The sequence below is a fragment of the Lepidochelys olivacea genome, assembly GCF_965140295.1.
Source record: "Lepidochelys olivacea isolate rLepOli2 genome assembly, chromosome: 2".
In the NCBI taxonomy this organism is placed as follows: domain Eukaryota; kingdom Metazoa; phylum Chordata; order Testudines; family Cheloniidae; genus Lepidochelys; species Lepidochelys olivacea.
The window spans coordinates 230063804-230082202 of NC_140412.1; the positions used below are offsets into that span (position 1 = coordinate 230063804).

The 18399-nt window shown below is 46.4% G+C and overlaps 1 protein-coding gene across 1 annotated transcript in view; it reads right to left on the minus strand.

Annotated features, from left to right (window-relative positions):
- RSU1 (Ras suppressor protein 1) overlaps positions 1 to 18399 on the minus strand; it is a 183552-nt gene that overhangs the window by 105075 nt on the left and 60078 nt on the right. The window contains exons 5-7 of the mRNA XM_084621244.1: positions 10304 to 10422; positions 7705 to 7787; positions 7330 to 7444 (exon numbers count right to left, since the gene is read on the minus strand). Of these exons, the coding sequence (XP_084477370.1) occupies positions 7330 to 7444; positions 7705 to 7787; positions 10304 to 10422 (317 nt within the window). The remainder of the gene's footprint in view (positions 1 to 7329; positions 7445 to 7704; positions 7788 to 10303; positions 10423 to 18399) is intronic.

Sequence of the window (18399 nt, forward strand, 5' to 3'; positions counted from 1 at the left end):
AAACCTTAAGTTACAAAAAGACAAAAACAGGAATATACATTCCCTCCAGCACAGCTTATTTTACAAGCCATTAAACAAAAGAAAATCTAACGCATTTTCTAGCTAGATTAGTTACTAACTTAACAGGAGTTGGAAGGCTTACATTTCTGATCTGTTCCCGGCAAAAGCATCACACAGACAGACAGAACCCTTTGTTCCACCCCACTCCAGATTTGAAAGTATCTTGTCCCCTCATTGGTCATTTTGGGTCAGGTGCCAGCGAGGTTACCTTAGCTTCTTAACCCTTTACAGGTGAAAGGGTTTGCCTCTGGCCAGGAGGGATTTTATAGCACTGTATACAGAAAGGTGGTTCTCCTTCCCTTTATATTTATGACAGCATCAGAGAAGGAGTCCTTGCCGAGAACAAAACCGATGACATGTTCTGCCTGGTGGTGAACAGGTTCACTTGGAGTTCCCCACCTCTGGAAGACCATGCAGGCTACTTCCCGGTGGAGCGACCACTCGTGGTGAGAGAAGGCCCTGCTGAGGTGATCCACTAGCGTGTTTTTGATGCCAGGGAGGTGACAAGCTTCCAGGTGGATCTCCTGGTCGATGCAGAAGCTCCAGAGATGGAGTGCCTCTTGGCAGAGAGCCGATGAGCACGCTCCCCTTGCCTGTTGAGGTAGAACATCGCAGCTGTGTTGTCCGTCAGGACTCTCACCACCTTGCCCGACAGATGTGGTAGGAAGATGCTGTATGCCAATCGGACCGCTCTGAGTTCTTTGACATTTCTGTGGAGTGCCATCTCCTCTGGGAACCACATACCTTGGAGATTTCCAAGGTCCGAGGCGTCCGACACCAAATAGATGGAGTGATGGAGGTTGTCGAATGGAACTCCCTTTAAGACCTTCTTGTGATCAGTCCACCATTGCAGTGAGGTGAGTATTGCTGGGGGGGATGGTAATGATCTTTTCCAGGTGATCCCTGGACTGGGAATAGACCATCGTCAGACTTTGTTGCAGGGACTGCATCCGGAGCCTGGCATGGTGGACAATGTATGTGCAAGCTGCCATGTGGCCCAGCAGACGCAGGCAGAACCTGGCTGCAGTCAGGGGGAACGCGGACAGCTCTGTGAGAAGGTCCATCAATGTCCAAAACCTTTCTAGTGGCAGGAACGCTCTCACTCAGGTCTAGTTGAGCACTGCTCCGATGAATTCTATCCTTTGCATTGGAACTAACAGACTTTTTGTCATTCACCAGTAGGCCCAGGGAGCGGCACACGGCTTGCAGTACCACAACATCCTTTTGGACCTGAGACCTGGAGCTGCCCTTGACCAGTCATCGAGGTACGGGTAGATCTGGATATCCCAGCACCACCAACATCCACTTGGTAAACACCCTCGGTGCTGTCGCCAGGCCAAACAGGAGGATCGTAAATTGGTAGTGGCCAGGTCCCACCGTGAATCGGAGAAAACGTCTGTGCTCTTGGAAGATCACTATGTGGAAGTATGCGTCCTTTAGGTCGAGGAAGGCACACCAGTCTTCTGGATCCAAGGAGGGGATGATAGAGGCCACGGAGACCATGCGGAACTTCAGCTTCTTTAGGTACTTCTTGAGGTCTCACAGGTCTAGAATGGGATATAGACTGCCTTTGGGATTAAAAAGTATCAGGAATAAAACCCCTTGTTCCTGTACTCTAGAGGAACTTCCTCCACCGCTCCCAGCTTGAACCTCCTGCATGAGGAGACTCTTGTAAAAAGTGTCCTTGAAGAGGGGAAGGGAAGTGGGGGATGAGGGGGGGGGGGCAAGACAAAGAAACTGGAGGATAAAGCCCTGCACCACTGTGCTCAGGACCCAGCGGTCTGAGGTTATTGTGGTCCATGCAAGGAAGAAAAAGGAAAAGCGGTTGGAAAAAAAACAGGGAAGATGGATCTGGGGAACAGTCTGGCAGGTCGCCTCCGGGTGCGCTCTCAAAACTGTCACTTGGCCCTTACTTATTCCAGGTAGATCCTGACTGAGCAGGGGGTGGTGGAGGATGATTTAGGCAGCACTTGTAGCCCTTGGCCTTCTTGTGAGGTGAGTCCTGCCGAGGCTGACTCCCTGGCCCCTGAGGCTGCTGCGATTTGAACTGCTTACATGCCAGGCCTGGGACATACAGCCCCAGAGTTTTCAGGGTGGTACTTAGCAACTTAGGTATGTGGGGCCCTCTGTGGTGTAGGGCCCCGGGCAATTGCCCTGCTTGCTACCACCTAACGCCGACCCTAGCTTTTATATGTGAAAAACAGCTGTGGTACAGGTGAGCTGTGGAGTTTTTATAGCATATTGGGGCGTGGGAGGGCTCAAAGAAAAAGGTTGAGAATTCCTGATATGAAACACTGTGGCGGTGATGTCCATCAGGACTTGAACCACTTGGGACTGAAAACTCTGACAGGCCAGTCAAACCACCCTGAGCTCCTGACATTTATGTGGAGGGAGCGGTTAACCCCTGACCAGCACCCTTGTGTACTGAACTTGCCCAGGTGGGGTCCCCAGACCAGGTCCGAGGCTTCCGACACCAGAGTTAGTAACAGGGATGGGGGCGCGAAGGAGACTCCCTGCAACACTAATGTGGGGTCCAACCACCACGCCAGTTACGATTGGATGTGGTCTGGTACCCTGACTACCAGGGCCAGATCATGCTTGTTGGAGATGTAGACAGACTCCAACCATGCCTGCAGCGGCCAGAGGTGATGGACCATGTAAATACAGGCAGCCATGTGGCCTAGCAACCTTAGACAAGTGCAGGCGCTGGCCCCTTACATGGGACATTATGTCCGACGTGGCTCGGAAACAAGCCTCCAGAAGGAATGCCCTGGCCCACGAGGAATCAAGGCTCACCCCGATGAACTTTTCCATTGCCCTGGTATGGGGGTAGATTTCCTTTTCATTCACTAACAGGCCCAGGTCAGGACATGTAGAATGCACCAGATTGAGGCTGCTCTGCACTTGATTCCGCGATCTGCCTTTGATGAGCCAATCGTCAAGATAAAGATAGACCTGGACTCCCTGATGCCTCAGGTAAATGGCTACTGGGGCCATACATTTTGTATATACCCGCGGGGCTGGGGAGAGGCCAAAGGAAAGCGAAGTGAACTGGAAATAGTGCTGGCCCACCATAAAATGAAGGAACCGTCTGTGTCCTTGTAAAATAGAGATATGGAAATAAGCCTCTTTCAAGTCCACGTACCAGTTTCCCGGATGGAAGGAAGGGATGATGGAGGCCAGTGAAACCATGCGAAACTTCAACTTCTTGAGGTACTTCTTGAGTTGTTCAGGTCCAGAATGGGTCTTAGGCCCTCTTTTACTTTTGGAATCAGGAAATAGAGGGAGCAGAAACTTTTCCCCCTCATTTCCTGAGGGACCTCCTCCACCTCCCACAGTTGTAGGAGGTTGTCTACCTCCTGAACGAGGAGTTGCTCGTGAGAAGAGTCCCTGAAGAGGGACAGGGAAGAGAGGTGGGGGGAGGGGAAGAACTGAAGGGTGTGGCCCCGGGACAATCTCTAGCTCCCAGGGGTCCGAGGTGACTCTCGACCAGGCCAAAGGGTAGGGATGGAGACAACTGAGGAAAAGATGGGGCGGATCCAAGGAGGTGACTGGGGTGCCGCTCTTGAGTGTGAGCCCAAAACACCTGCTTCTTGCCCAGTGGTGGTTCACCAAGCCAAGTTGTGCAGGTGAACAGGAGGAGGAAGGGTGGCGGCAACTAAAACTCTTCTCCTCGTAGAGCCCTGCCACAGCTGCCAAGACCTTGGCAGTGGGGGCAGCCAGAATTGCTTCCTTGCTGACCGAGGAGTATGCATCCTCAGGGGAGCAGAGGGTGGTCCAAGTGTCCTTCAGACCGTGTGGCCTCATGTCGGTCTGTTCCAAAAACAGCCCAACTCCACCAAATGGGAGATCTTGTATCGAGAAGTGCATCTCCTGGGATAGGACTGAGGTCTGAAGCCAGGAACTGCGCCTCATGACCACCCTGGCCGCAGAATCAGCCTTATCCCAGGCCATCTGGAGGGAGCACCCAGCCGCTGCAGTACCCTCCTCAACAAGGGTCCTGAACTCTTTGGCCACCTCCTAGGGCATGGAGTCCTTAAACTTGTGGAGCCTGGTGGTTCATGACTCGGAATTGGGAGACTGGCTGTGGAATAAATTTTGCTTCTGAAAAAGGTCCAGTCTCTTGGCCTTCTTATTTTTGAGGGTGGAACTAGCATTCCCTTGCTTGTCCTTTTCGTTGGCTGCTGACACAACCAATGACCTCGGGGGGGGGGGGGGGGGAGGAGAGATAATTGTTCGAACTCTGTGGCAGGGACAAAAATACACACACACACACACACTTTTTCCTCAGCCTTCTTGGAAATGGGCGGGATGGAGGATGGGGTTTGCCACATGGCTTTGGCAATGTTCAGGACCCCTTCATGCACCAGGAGTGCAACACGTGCTGGGGTGGATGCAGAGAGCACATTGAACGAAGTGTCTGATTGCTCCACCGTCTCTTCTGCCTCTTGACCTAAGTTAGTCTCCACCCTTTGGAGCAGGGCTTGGTGCTCGTTAAAGTCGTCTGGTGGCCTAGTATGGGAGGGCCCCGCCACTGCCTTCTCTGGAGAGGAGGAGAATGACCCAGGGCATCATCCTCTGCAGGGGAAGGGGGCCTTGAGGTGGGCACCTGTTCTTCCATCTCAGCGCCCGCCAACGCTTCATGCACCAAGCCCGGTGCTGCCGGTGCCAATTGGAACTTGTCCAATGTGGCGACTGACAATTGGTGAGATGGGGGCATCAGCATAACCAGCACACCCCCAGCATTCCGGTAAGGCCATTGCGCTGGCCACTGGCCCTGCTGCCAGGTTGGCATCGTTGAGGTGGATGTAACCTCAGGAGCCCAGTCACGACAGTGCTGTCTCGGCAAGGGGCTGAACTCCCTCTCCGTGCTGAAGAAATCCTCCTCCGGTGACCAGAGCAGGACCGTCCACACCCGAGTCCTGTAGCTTACTGTCGCCGTGGGTGACCAGTGCCTCGAATAGTCAGACCGGTGCTGGGAGCAGGGGGAACAGTGCCGTGTTGGGGAGCATCCCTGAGGTCTCTGTGATGGTGCTCGTTGGAGCAAATATGACCGGTGACGACTATACGGCGACCTGCACCTCTCTCTGGGCGAGACTCGGCACGAGGGCGGAGACCGGGAGTGCGGTACCAGTGATCTGTGGTGGCTGAACCGGTGACCTCAACTGATGCGGAGACCAAGGGCATGGGAAGAAAGGGCTCTGCTTTCGCTCCGTAGACCAGTGGTGCTCACTCGCCTTCTAGGAAGCCCTCACAGCTAGCTTGCCCTCATAGGGAGGTTTTGCCAGGTCCATCACTGCATGCAGTACCAGCTGCAGTGGGAGAGTCCTTTGCTTTCTGGGCACTGGGAGCTGAGATGGTGTTGACTGTGCCATTAGTCTGGGTCCCCTACTGCTCCCCAGAGTCAGTGGAGGATCCCTTAGGGGGTAAGAGGTCCCCTTGGAGACATTCCCCCTTGCAGCTCTGGCGTGGGCAGGCAGCCTGAGCAGGGTTCTTTACCTTATGCCCCTTGGTCCAACTTGCTCAGTGCCGGGTCCCTCTTCTTGGGTACCAGCGAAGGGGATCAGTGCCGGGTAGAACCCAGTGCCGGGCTGCACTGCGCACTGAAGCCGAAGTGCTGGGTGTTGCGTCCGGCTGTGCAAAGAGCGGCCTCCAGGAGGAGGGCCCTCAAATTAATATCATGTTCTTTCTGTGTCCTGGGACCAAAGGTCTTACAGATGCAACACTTTTCTTTAATGTGGGATTCCCCCAGGCACTTCAGATAGCTACCAAGCGGGTCCGCTAACAGGCATAGGCCCATTACAGTTAGCGCGGAGACCAGGGCATGCCCTGCCTTGGGCAAAGTCCCTGTTGGGACACTGACTAATTACAGTACTTAACAGCTACTTACTAACTAAACTGCAATAAAAACCAACTATTTACAGCTGAATCACCAAAGTTCGAAGAGTCAAGTAAATGCTCACCACTTGCAAAGCAAAGGAGAGAGGTGCTCTGACCAACCACCATGAGCAGTAAGAAGGAACTGGGAAGGTACAGGGCCAGCGGCACCCGATATAACTACACGAGTGTGGCACTCAAAGGGGTGCCACAGCCGACCCTCCAGATACCGCTAAGGCAAAAGTCTGAGAACTGTACGTGGGTGCATGCACACCTAGAATGGAGTCTACATGAGCAAGCACTCGAAGACGATGACCAGACGCTTTTCCTATGGCTTTAAGACAAAGCTTACTGACATGTGTAAACTAAGATGTGGATTTAGATTAGAATACCATTTTTTTTAATATATCTATTACACAGATTACACACACACACGTGAAGCGAGAGAATGTGTATACACACGAGAGTGTGTGCGCGCATGCGTGTGTGTCAGCAGCAATTAGTTGGATAGGAGTTGGTAGAGACAAGGACACAAAATTCAGAAGGAGAGCAACCGATAACTGATCCTGCTGCATATTTATACCAAAAGACATATTTAAAGGGTATCATAAAACACACTAACCCAAATGGAGATTTTGCGAAAACGGGCACTGAAGTCAATGCCCAGAACGCAAAATGCACTAGTGCAATGCAAATGTGCCACCCACACCCAGAGTTTTTAGTTTCTAATGAAGACCATTACCTTTTGGTTAAAGAAAATTAAGTTACTAGTGATAATGGTAGAAATCACAAATCCATATTTCATCTGCTGGTTCAATTGTTTAGATGGAAAGTTGTCAGATCAGCAAAAAAATAAAGGTGACATGAAAATGTAGACTTAAAAAAACAAAACAAAACAAAAACAAAACAAAAAAAACTTAGTAAGATAAGGCTTTTGTTGACCAAACTTCCATTTCTACAGAAACAGGCTCAAGAAAGCCACTTCTATACGAGCACTGAAAATTCAAAATTTCTGTTTTGCTGACCATAGCAATGATTTCAACGCAACCAGTTCCAGACAATTAAAATACGTCTTTAAAAGAAATTATGAAAGCAGAATGCGGTATGCAAATTTTGCAATCTGACTAATACACAGGTCATATATAATATGGGAACAAGTAATGCAGCCAAATGTGCAACATGACAAACACGAGCCCTTCCTCTCCCAAACACACACACACACCAAGAGAGAAAGTGAGTGTGTGTATCTGGGGGAACAAACAGATAGCAGCAGCAATGATAGCCTCAGCAAAGACTATTTCTTGGAGATCAACGGATGGTTTAGGTTATCAACAGGAAGCACATTGTGTCAATCATTATTACTCAAAACAACAAAACCATCTACCATCTCACCTAGTTCTGGGGGCAGCACAGTAAGACGGTTTCCCTGGATATGAAGTTCCTTAAGCTGAGTGAGTTCACCAATTTCTTTAGGCAGTGATATCAGGTCATTGTCCCTAAGGCTCAGCTAAAAGAAAATATAAAGTTGTCAGAACAATGTTCAGCTAAAATAAAGCAGCCTAAAAGAGAACACTTACTCTCTGCCCACCCCTTGCCCCCCAACACTCAATTCTTCCAATTTATTTACAAGATAAACAAGAAACAGTAACAGGTGTAGTGGTTATTCCTGAAAAACAAACCCTACTACTTCTCAAATTGCCTAGATTCTACTGCTACAAGGGCTGCGAAAGTGAATTGATTTTCCAAGAATTTAGATAAATTACTTACTATCTGCAACTTTGTGAGCTTCCCAATATCTGGCGGCAGGATTTCAAAATCGTTGTCACTTAGATAGAGTGCACGCAGGGTGGCTGCAAATTAAACAGCAATATATAAACAGGGTGGCGTATAGCCCAACCATTTGAGGTCGGATCAATAAGAGAGTCAGGTTTGATTAATAACCCTGACTTGGTGAAAAGCCTTTGACATACTCAGGGCTCACAATAATAACAAGCAGGTCAAACTTAGATTTACTGCCTTATTGTATTGTTGGTGTGTTCAGGAAAACATCTATTTCCAAAAGGACTGACACAATTAACAATTTCTACAATAGACTCTGGCAGGTTCTGGCACATAGTTTCAATGCTCAGCTGTCAGAAGGAGCAATTACTCTTTATTACATCTGATTCCTAGTTATTACTTAATGTACATAAGAAAAGCTGTGTTTCGAATGAATTTACACCTATATTTAACTACATGCAGCTCTGTGGAAAGATCTTAAAACAGGATAGTAGAACAAACAACTGAGTTCAAATCAAATCATTTATATTTTCATAGGTAGTGTCTCTCTCTCTGCAGGAGAGTGAGTTTGTGTGTGTATGGGGGTGGGGGGGGGGATGTGAGAAAACCTGGATTTGTGCTGGAAATGGCCCACCTTAATTATGCACATTGTAGGGAGAATGGTCACTTTGGATGAGCTATTACCAGCAGGATAGTGAGTTTGTGTGTGTGGTTTTTGGGAGGGGGGTGAGGGGGTGAGAGAACCTGGATTTGTGCAGGAAATGGCCCAACTTTATTATCATGCACATTGTGTAAAGAGTTGTCACTTTGGACGGACTATCACCAGCAGGAGAGTGAATTTGTGTGTGGGGGGGTGGAGGGTGAGAAAACCTGGATTTGTGCTGGAAATGGCCCAACCTGATGATCACTTTAGATAAGCTATTACCAGCTGGACAATGGGGTGGGAGGAGGTATTTTTTCATATTCTCTGTGTATATATAAAGTCTGCTGCAGTTTCCACGGCATACATCTGATGAAGTGAGCTGTAGCTCACGAAAGCTCATGCTCAAATAAATTGGTTAGTCTCTAAGGTGCCACAAGTACTCCTTTTCTTTTTGCGAATACAGACTAACACGGCTGTTACAGACTAACACGGCTTTTTAACCTATGTTAAAAAGAATATTAAGGTTGCAAAGTCAAACACGCAAAAGTTAAGAACACCAGAGTAAAGATTGCCTGGGTAATCGTAATTGAGCCTCTTTCTGTGCATGCATTAATGATTCAGTCTTTAACTACATGATCACATACTATTTCTTCTACCTCGCCTCATTCAGTGCGCACAAAGGATGGAACTCTGGGAATGAATCAGGGTTGCGTAGTGAAAGAAGCTGCTGTCTGTAGGACCCTGGCCTCATTTGTTGCAGAAGTTGGAAGGTGTCTAGTGAACGAGGTAAGGGATTGCAAAAAGAAAAAAGTTGAATGCTGCCCTGGGGAACTAGATTCTATCCGTGCCTCCACTACAGAGTTCCTATCTGTTGCTGGGCAAGTCACATAAACCAGTGTTCACAGTTGGCCACTAATTAATTCTGTGTTCCGCATTTTCTGGGTGCCCTACTACAGATACTTAGGGCCAGATTTGCAAAAGGCCAAGTGTTCACAACTGTAACTGAAGTCGGTGAGAGGGGCACTGTGCTTTGAACATATAAGGTGCTGTAAAAATGCTAGGGACTCTGAAAAAAATCAGGCTTTAGATGTCTCAAGTCAGACACCCAAAAATCAGTAGACACTTGGGACTGTTTTTGCCTTAGTTTCTCAGTGCCTCAGATCCACAGCTATAAAATGGGGATAATACCACGTCCCTATCTCAGAAGAATATTCTAAAGCTAAATTCATTAATGTTTGATTAAGCACTCATAGTATGATCAGAGCACCATAGAAATGCCCTGGAGGAAATCAACAGTACTGTATTCAATGCAGTTTGGGGTGTGCAGTAACTAAGGCCTGGAGCCACACACTGAATGAGAATAAAAAGTAATATTGAATTCACTTAAAAGGCTGGAATCATATAGAAAAGACAGTATGTGATAACATAATTAAATACTATCACAATGGATATGCACAAGAAGGCTCAATTAAAGCTGCAAAAGCAATTGGAATTCTGAGATTTCATAACTTCCGAGTGTTTGACTTTGTAACCTTAACATGCTTTTAACATATATACAAACTATACACACACACACTTCTGGAAACTTGGTTGTGGTTTCTTTCAGATTGTCAACATGCCTCAAGGTGACATTCTTTATTGTGCCATGAGGCTTGTTCGCTTCTATTAAGTTTTAGTTAAGTATGTGGCTCAAGAAAATATTACCCTCAAGAAAGCTAAATATGCCATTACTAACCAAGTCCTTGCATGCCCAATAGTGTCAGGTGACTGTATATCAATGCTATGTATTGCTGAGCTATGTAGAAATATTCAAAAGGACCCAAGGAAGAAAAACATATATCTAAAAAATTCTATTGGAGTTTGGGCTCTATCAAATAAATTTCACCAGCAGAAAGCAAAGCACCATTTTAGGAAGATTTATAGATTTTTTAAAAAGTTTCTTACTCAGATAGAAAAAGTTTCCAGACAGGGAATTTTCATTTAAGTTGTTATAAGTCAAGTCAAGAACCTCCAGAGCTGGTAAAGATCCAAATCCTCTAGGCAAGGTATTTAACCTGTTCATGCTGTTGATGGTGGAAAAACAAGATACACAGAACATATATTTATAATCATTTCACTAGTTAACCATAAAAAGAATGAAGGCATTAAGAGCTTTCCAAAAAAGAGGAGGCCACAATAATTTCTAGGTCAACCTTTTTAGGGCATAGTGCCAAAGCCCTCAACTCCCACTGGTTAATGGGATGGGAGCTGAGAGTGCTCAGCACATCATAGGATTGAGGCCCACAGACCATTATTTCCAAAATTCCCATGACTTTTCTTTTCACTGCTATCTCCTACCTTCACCCCTCCCTTAATTTCATCCTATCATTTTCCCTAATAAAGTTAGTTTCTTCTCACAATCAGTTAATTTTTTATTGCATTAAGGTATAATTATTCGGGTCACAAGGGTTGCATATTCATGGAGTTATCTAATTACCAGGTCTAGGCACCGTACCTTAAGCTGTACAGTCCAGCTAGATCAGTAAACTAAAGGCAGAGACCTACAGTTAATCCAAGGAGCACAGCAGATCCAGGACCTATTGATCTAAGATAGCCATAGAGCCACTGAGGAAGGAGGAAGACAGACAGACTTTACCACTCTTCAGTAATAGAGATGCTTTGGGGGTGGTGGGATGGAGTGGATACATTCAACACAATGCAGCAAAGAATGACCATGAACAGTGGGTTGAGAAGGGTTACTTATGGATGAGAATTTCAAACAGAACTGTTATACAATGGGGAAAATGAGTGATATGGCAGGGAAGTCATAAGGGGAGGCGGGGGAGAGACTGAATTTTCAGTCAACAAGATCTTCCAACCAGCTCTCAGTACAGTAGTGGAAAATGACAATGTATTTAATGTCACTGTCTTATTTTCTCTCACACACACACACAAAATACATTACATCATCATCAAGGTTGAAAATTCAACCACTCAAAAGCCAGGAAATGCCAGAATTAAAGTAATCTGTGCAATAATCTTTAATTACATGATCACTTGATTACATTCTACTTTTTCCACATGATCACATACTACTTTTTCCACCTGTTCCTCATTCAATGCCCAGAATAGACAGTGCCCAGTTAATAATCAGCGAGTCAATACTTTGTTTTCTCCTCATTGGTCAATGTGCGGCCCCAGGCTTTATTTACTGCACGCTTTTCAAACACTGCTCTGAAGACAGAATTATTCATTTCCTTTCCTACAAAGCTCATCATTATAATACCTGAGTGCTTCACAAACATTAATGAATTTATTTTCATAATTACCTCATTCTACGGAAAGGGAGCTGAGGCACAGAGAATAAGATCAAAGGTGTCTGTTAATTCGGATGCCCAAGTTGAGACAATTAGGATCTAAGTTTTCAAAGTACTTAGCATTATATAGCACTTAATATGTTCAAAGCACAGCTCCCATGGAGTTTAACTATCAGAAATACTGAGCACTCTCAGCTGTAATCAGACCCCAGGGTCTTAAGTTTGACACCCAAAAATGAGGAACAGATGCTGAGAAAAGTTTAATGAAGTGACTTGCTAAGCATCACATAGGAACTCTATGGTACAGAAAGGGACAGAATCGAATTTTTCAGAATAGCATTCAACTTCCTTAACCATCAGACTATCCTTTCTCTTCCTGCAACCCCCTACCTCATTCACTATACACCTTCCGACTTCTACAACAACCTCCTTCACTAGAGGACCCTGATTCATTCCCAAAGAAGATCTACCCCGTGCACTGAATGAGGGGAGGTCCTGTGGAAAAAAACAGTATGATCATAAAATTAAAGACTATCCTAATGCATACACATGAAGGTGCTGAATTAAGGTTGCACAGGCAACCTTAAGTCTTGCATTTCCTAATTTTTTTTTTATGCTTGATTTTGCAACCTTAATAAATGTTCTTTATTAAACACACACAAAAAGCAAACTGGAAAAAAAATTCCAGTATGTGGCATCACATTGACATTCACACAGGTCATTAGCTGGGTTAGAACCTTTAGAGCTACCACACAGACCTCTCGCTTTTGATCTAACAGTACCAGCATATTTCTCCCCTGCTCTCAATCCCAGTCTATTTCCTTCTTCTCCCTGGTCCAACTCTTGTCCTCTCTGCATCTGAGTCAGTCTGCTTTCTCCTCCATGCTGCCTGTGCGTTAGCAGTGTGTCACAGAACACAGGAGAGGGAGGTTTCTGGGCTCTCTGTTCTGGAGAATGTGTAGAGATGGCTTGTCCACAGTCTGGTCACATCCAGGAGCTGTAGGGCTGCAGCATATCCAATGTGCATGGAACCTGGTAGCAGCTAAGCTCTATAAAAGTAACTATGGAACATGTAAAAAGTAAGATTTTTCAAAACATTTTTAACTTGGTCAAATGTGGGTGGATTTTCACAGGAAAAGACAAAAGCACATTTGACACAAAGGCCATTCCCTGCCTAATTTCAACTTCCAGCATCAGATCACTAGAGCTTTTCAAAAGAAAGGACTGCCAGATTTTAACATTGGCAAAAATGTATTTTTCCTTAAACTTATTCTCAGAAGTGACTAGACTGTTTTGGCCAACACCCACCCTGAAAATGTTATGAAGTATGGCAAAGTTAAACAACTGAAAGCAGGGTCTTATAATAGGAAGTTTCACACAACCTTAAGAATAGACAGTGCTAATTGCCCTGCCTTAAAAAAATATAAAAAAGCATCCGTGCTGGACAGCTAACCAAAAGAACCAGGACAAGGAGGGTCTGGAATAATAATAATTAAAAAAAACGGGGGAGTGGGGGGACTGTTTAATGCAACAGATCAAGGAGAAAACTCCAAAGTATGAGGTTAGGGTTTGAGAGTATTCATGGAGTTCATTACAGAAGGAGCTAAAGCTGCTCTCACATCTAAAATGAAACAAAGCAACCTGGAATAGAGTGGAGATTGGATCACATGGTATCAAATTGGGGCTACTCAAATCCTCAGGGTCAGAGTGAGTTTTTGTAAAAAGGCATGTCTGGAGACCTGACTCAATTATACAAAAAAAACCCTGTATTAAACGATGTAGCTCAAGCTACAGTTATTTGTAGGAGACTTTAAGAATTAGGACTGAAATTTTAGATATTCCATTGAATAATGTGGTGAAATCTTCTGATGAGCAGCAGACCCATCAAAAGCTGCTGTGCAGTGCATGCAAAGTGAGTCCCCCTCCACATAAGTGACACCCAATACACCTGTAAAGTGTACAATGACACACGATATACTAAGACTGAGTAATCCTGTCAAGATCCCTGGAAGAAGTCACAGCTAGACTTGCTTCAAGACCCTCTCCCCCCCACATCACCAGCAATCAAATTCTTCAAACATCAATGGATTTTTTTTTCTCAGAGCGCTCCTGTTAGGTAGGTAAGCATCGTCATCTCATTTTATAGCTAGCTTAAAAGCTGCCAGCAATTGTTGGAGCACATATTTTTTTTTTTTTCCTGGAGATTATTTCAGTTCATGATCAAGGGCCACAGAGAACAAGAGTAGGTGTATCAGCCTGGGAGTTGGTACTTGGAAACACATAGCATTCAACCTACCAGGTACACCAGTCAACATACCAGAGCTGTTTGTATTTCCCTCTCTTTGAAAAGTCTTCTCTTTTGTTGGCATCCAGTTGCACAGCTTTATTAATGTGCACATGGATAAAGAAGCAGCTCTATGCCCAAGTTATTTACATATTTGTTCTGATGCATGTATGAATTGATCAGAGTTCTGTTTTATTCCCTTGAATAAAGCAGTGGGGGGGGGGGAGAGGAGAATACATCATGTTTGTGTAACTTAGAGTAGGCCCCATGTGGAATGCTATTCAAGGACACAGGCAGCTATGAATCCAGGACACATGATTAGCTTGTAGCAGCAGCAAGAGTTTCTTAAAATGTAGTTTACAGTTCTCTTTATTTCAGTATTATAGTTCACTCACTTTATGTCTGTGAGTGCTGCTGTAGCACCAGAATTCCTGTGTGACCATGGGCAAATCACTTAAGTCTCAATTCTACAAAGATTTACATGCTTAATTTTAAATACAAGAACAGACTGACCCACTGGCACTACGTAAGTGCTTAAAGTTACGCTCCAGTAGAACTCTCTCCAGAATCAAGGCCTTGATCTTACTATGCCTCACCTCCCCATCTATGAAATGAGAATACATCCTCTCCCACCCTTTGTCTTGTTTACATCAACTAAGTTTTTTGCAACAGAGACAGTGGTGTACTATAAGTAGGGCTCCATGTCTGTCACGGAGATTGCAGAAGTCATGGATTCTGTGACTTCCACCGCCCGAGCAGCGGCCGGCCCCGGGGACCGCCCGAGCAGCGGCCGGCCCCGGGGACCGCCCGAGCAGCGGCCGGCCCCGGGGACCGCCCGAGCAGCGGCCGGCCCCGGGGACCGCCCGAGCAGCGGCCGGCCCCGGGGACCGCCCGAGCAGCGGCCGGCCCCGGGGACCGCCCGAGCAGCGGCCGGCCCCGGGGACCGCCCGAGCAGCGGCCGGCCCCGGGGACCGCCCGAGCAGCGGCCGGCCCCGGGGACCGCCCGAGCAGCGGCCGGCCCCGGGGACCGCCCGAGCAGCGGCCGGCCCCGGGGACCGCCCGAGCAGCGGCCGGCCCCGGGGACCGCCCGAGCAGCGGCCGGCCCCGGGGACCGCCCGAGCAGCGGCCGGCCCCGGGGACCGCCCGAGCAGCGGCCGGCCCCGGGGACCGCCCGAGCAGCGGCCGGCCCCGGGGACCGCCCGAGCAGCGGCCGGCCCCGGGGACCGCCCGAGCAGCGGCCGGCCCCGGGGACCGCCCGAGCAGCGGCCGGCCCCGGGGACCGCCCGAGCAGCGGCCGGCCCCGGGGACCGCCCGAGCAGCGGCCGGCCCCGGGGACCGCCCGAGCAGCGGCCGGCCCCGGGGACCGCCATCCACCCTAAGATTCCATCAGGGGTATTTATGGTATAAGTCATGGACAGGTCACGAGCCGTTATTTTTTGTTTCTTGCCCATGACCTGTCCATGACTTTTACTAAAAATACCCATGATTAAATCGTAGTGTTAACTATAAGTAGTGACACCACATAGTACAGTGGGTCACTGAGCTAAGAGAAGGCCCTCTAGATGTTACTGTAATTCTACTGGTTAGGAGCAGGGAAGGAGTATCCTTCGCTGTAGCTGTGGGAGGTTGCTGTAATACAGGTTTAATGCTCCTGGATTGTTTGGGTAATGGAGCCTCTGTTGCACCATGAACACTGCTATTTCTGTTCTTGATCTAAAAAGTTATAGAAATCACTAGCACATCAAAACACCCGCCCAGTGCTGAGGGAGCATTACAGTTCCTTCACAACCACTAGTGCCTGCTGCTGTGCCCTCCCCACCTCACTAGCACCACTGATGGCAGCCTCTCCCTCAGACAAGTACTGTTGCTCCCTGCCTCTTTCCAGACCCTGGCAACACAAGCCTGAGGGTTCCAGATACCCTCTGTCCTGCAGGAGGGGGGCACACTGGAACACATGCTTTCAGCTGGTGATCTCAGGTGGTGATTATTTTCTTAGACACGCTTTTATCCAGCACAAATCCAGGTACCAGGCTGGATGCCAGCTGCATGCCTGGGCCCTATTGTTCCAAGTTGTATAGGGGGAGGAGAGGTAAACTTACCACTCTAGCCCAGCAGTTACTCATTCTTACCCCTCTTGCCCCCTTTCCTCCCCAAAAAATAGTTTCTTCCTGATCAAGACTTCCTCTGACACCCACATCTTGAATACTGTGTGCAGATGTGGTCACCCCATCTCAAAAAAAAAAAGATATATTGGAATTGGAAAAGGTTCAGAAAAGAGCAACAAAAATGATTAGGGATATGGAACGGCTTCCACAGGAGGAGAGATGAATAATACTGGGACTTTTCAGCTTGGAAAAGAGACGGCTAAGGGGAGATATGATTGAGGTCTATAAAATCATGACTGGTGTAGAGAAAGTAGATAAGGAAGTGTTTACTACTTCTCATAACACAAAAACTAGGGGTCACCAAATGAAATTAATAGGCAGCAGGTTTATAACAAATGAAAGTATTTCTTCACAAAATGCAGTCAACGTGTGCAACTCCTTGCCAGAGGAGGCCAAGATCATAACCGGGTTAAAAAAAGAACTAGATAAATTCATGGAGGATAGATCCATCAATGGCTATTAGCCAGGATAGGCAGGAATGGTGTCCATACCCTCTGTTTGCCAGAAGCTGGGAATAAGCAACAGGGGATGGATCACTTGATGATTACCTGGTTCTGTTCATTCCCTCTGGGGCATCTGGCACTGGCAACTGTCGGAAGACAGGATACTGGGCTAGATAGACCTTTGGTCTGACCCAGTAAGGCCATTCGTATGTATGCTCTCTGCCTCCACTGCCATTCCACATAGATGTTGAAAAGTGGCCAGTGGCTGATATTTTTCATGCAATGAATATAGCCTTGTGCAGCCAAATATTTGTAAACAAACAGCAAGCAGCGGCAGTGGATATACAAAGTTAATTTGCCAATTTTATTCCTCTGTGTGAATGAATATTTTTGACTGTGGGTGTGGCCCATGAGTGACAGTTGACCTGATGTGGCCAGGCTCTGAAGATCACAAAAACCCATCCCTAAGAAAAAGAGAAAATAGCAACACAAGGAGCACTAGGATGTTGTATTCAGATTTTTTTTAAACCACTTGGCGAAGAAAAGCAGGTGGGAAAATATACAGAAGACCTCAGAAGAATGAAAGTTGACCTTGGAAGCTGGAGTACTTTACCCAAAGTGATCTGAGTATTTGCTGGAGAAGTGTAGAGTATGAATTGTTCAGCTGCCCTGTGGGCTGCTACAAAAAAGTTTAGCTATACAGGAATAAATCACATTCCCAAGGTGGGGTCTTCTTTTGATGTGGTTTATTTTTTTAAAATCTCTCTCAGCAGCAGCCACTAATGGACTGATCCAACTCCTGAGATCAAAACCTTTCCAGTAGCTTTAATGGGAAATGGACCTTGAAGGAATTTACCAGTTTTAAGGGGGACATTAGTTATGTTGTAATACTTAAAATATGTGAGGCACCCAGATGCCATGGCATTGGACTCCCTTAAGTTGTATATTAGAAGTAGAATGTTACACTACGAAGTTAACATAGAAGGCAGCCTTTGGTTTACCATTTGCAAGACTAAGGATATTCCTCAGCAAGAATGCCAATTCACAACACTCGTTCACTCCTACCCCTAAAAACAACACTAATGGAAGAAATTCAGGGAAGTAGTATATTGGTTACAACTAAGCACAATCAACTTGTTACTGGTTTCATCATATGTAGAAAGCATTCAACTATTTCCCCCAGTAATGATGCAGCACTACACCTTGAGGTGTATCCCTCGTCAAAATATGTGCGCGCGCACATAGAATGTTGGAGTGTTACTTTCCCAGGCAAATGTGTTAATTATCCAGTCTCATTGTTAAATCCAAGCCAATGGAGGCTGCCAAGAATCAAAGCATATTCCACTGTGCTAGACAACCAGAGACCAAATAAGAACCAAAAGTTCTTTATCGAGGAGACAATACCAAAAAAATATTTATATCACTGCAGCCAACAACGGAGTTCAATTATCAATCTCTTACGGAGTTATCCAACTCATTAGAGAATATGCAGCCTGTTAGCTAAAGTCTATTTGGATTTAAGTAACAGCGCGTACATATCCTTTCCCTCTGACTTAAGTTGTTTATAGGTCTGAGTTTGTAATATAAAAATTCATTCATACAGGGAGAAAGCTGTAAATATAAAATTGCACCCACAAAATAGGAAACATACCAAATACAACTACAATACGGTTTCATAAAAAGGTCCATCTCCCTACTGTAGGTTTAGTTTTATCATCATATTTCTTGCAGAAACTCCATTAAAAAAAAGTAGTTGTAATGGTGGTTAAGCAGAAAGGAACCACCAACTGTATTAGATAGAAATATGTTTGAGAACTGTTAAAGGGGGTGACCTCTAAAGGATGCTTCCATT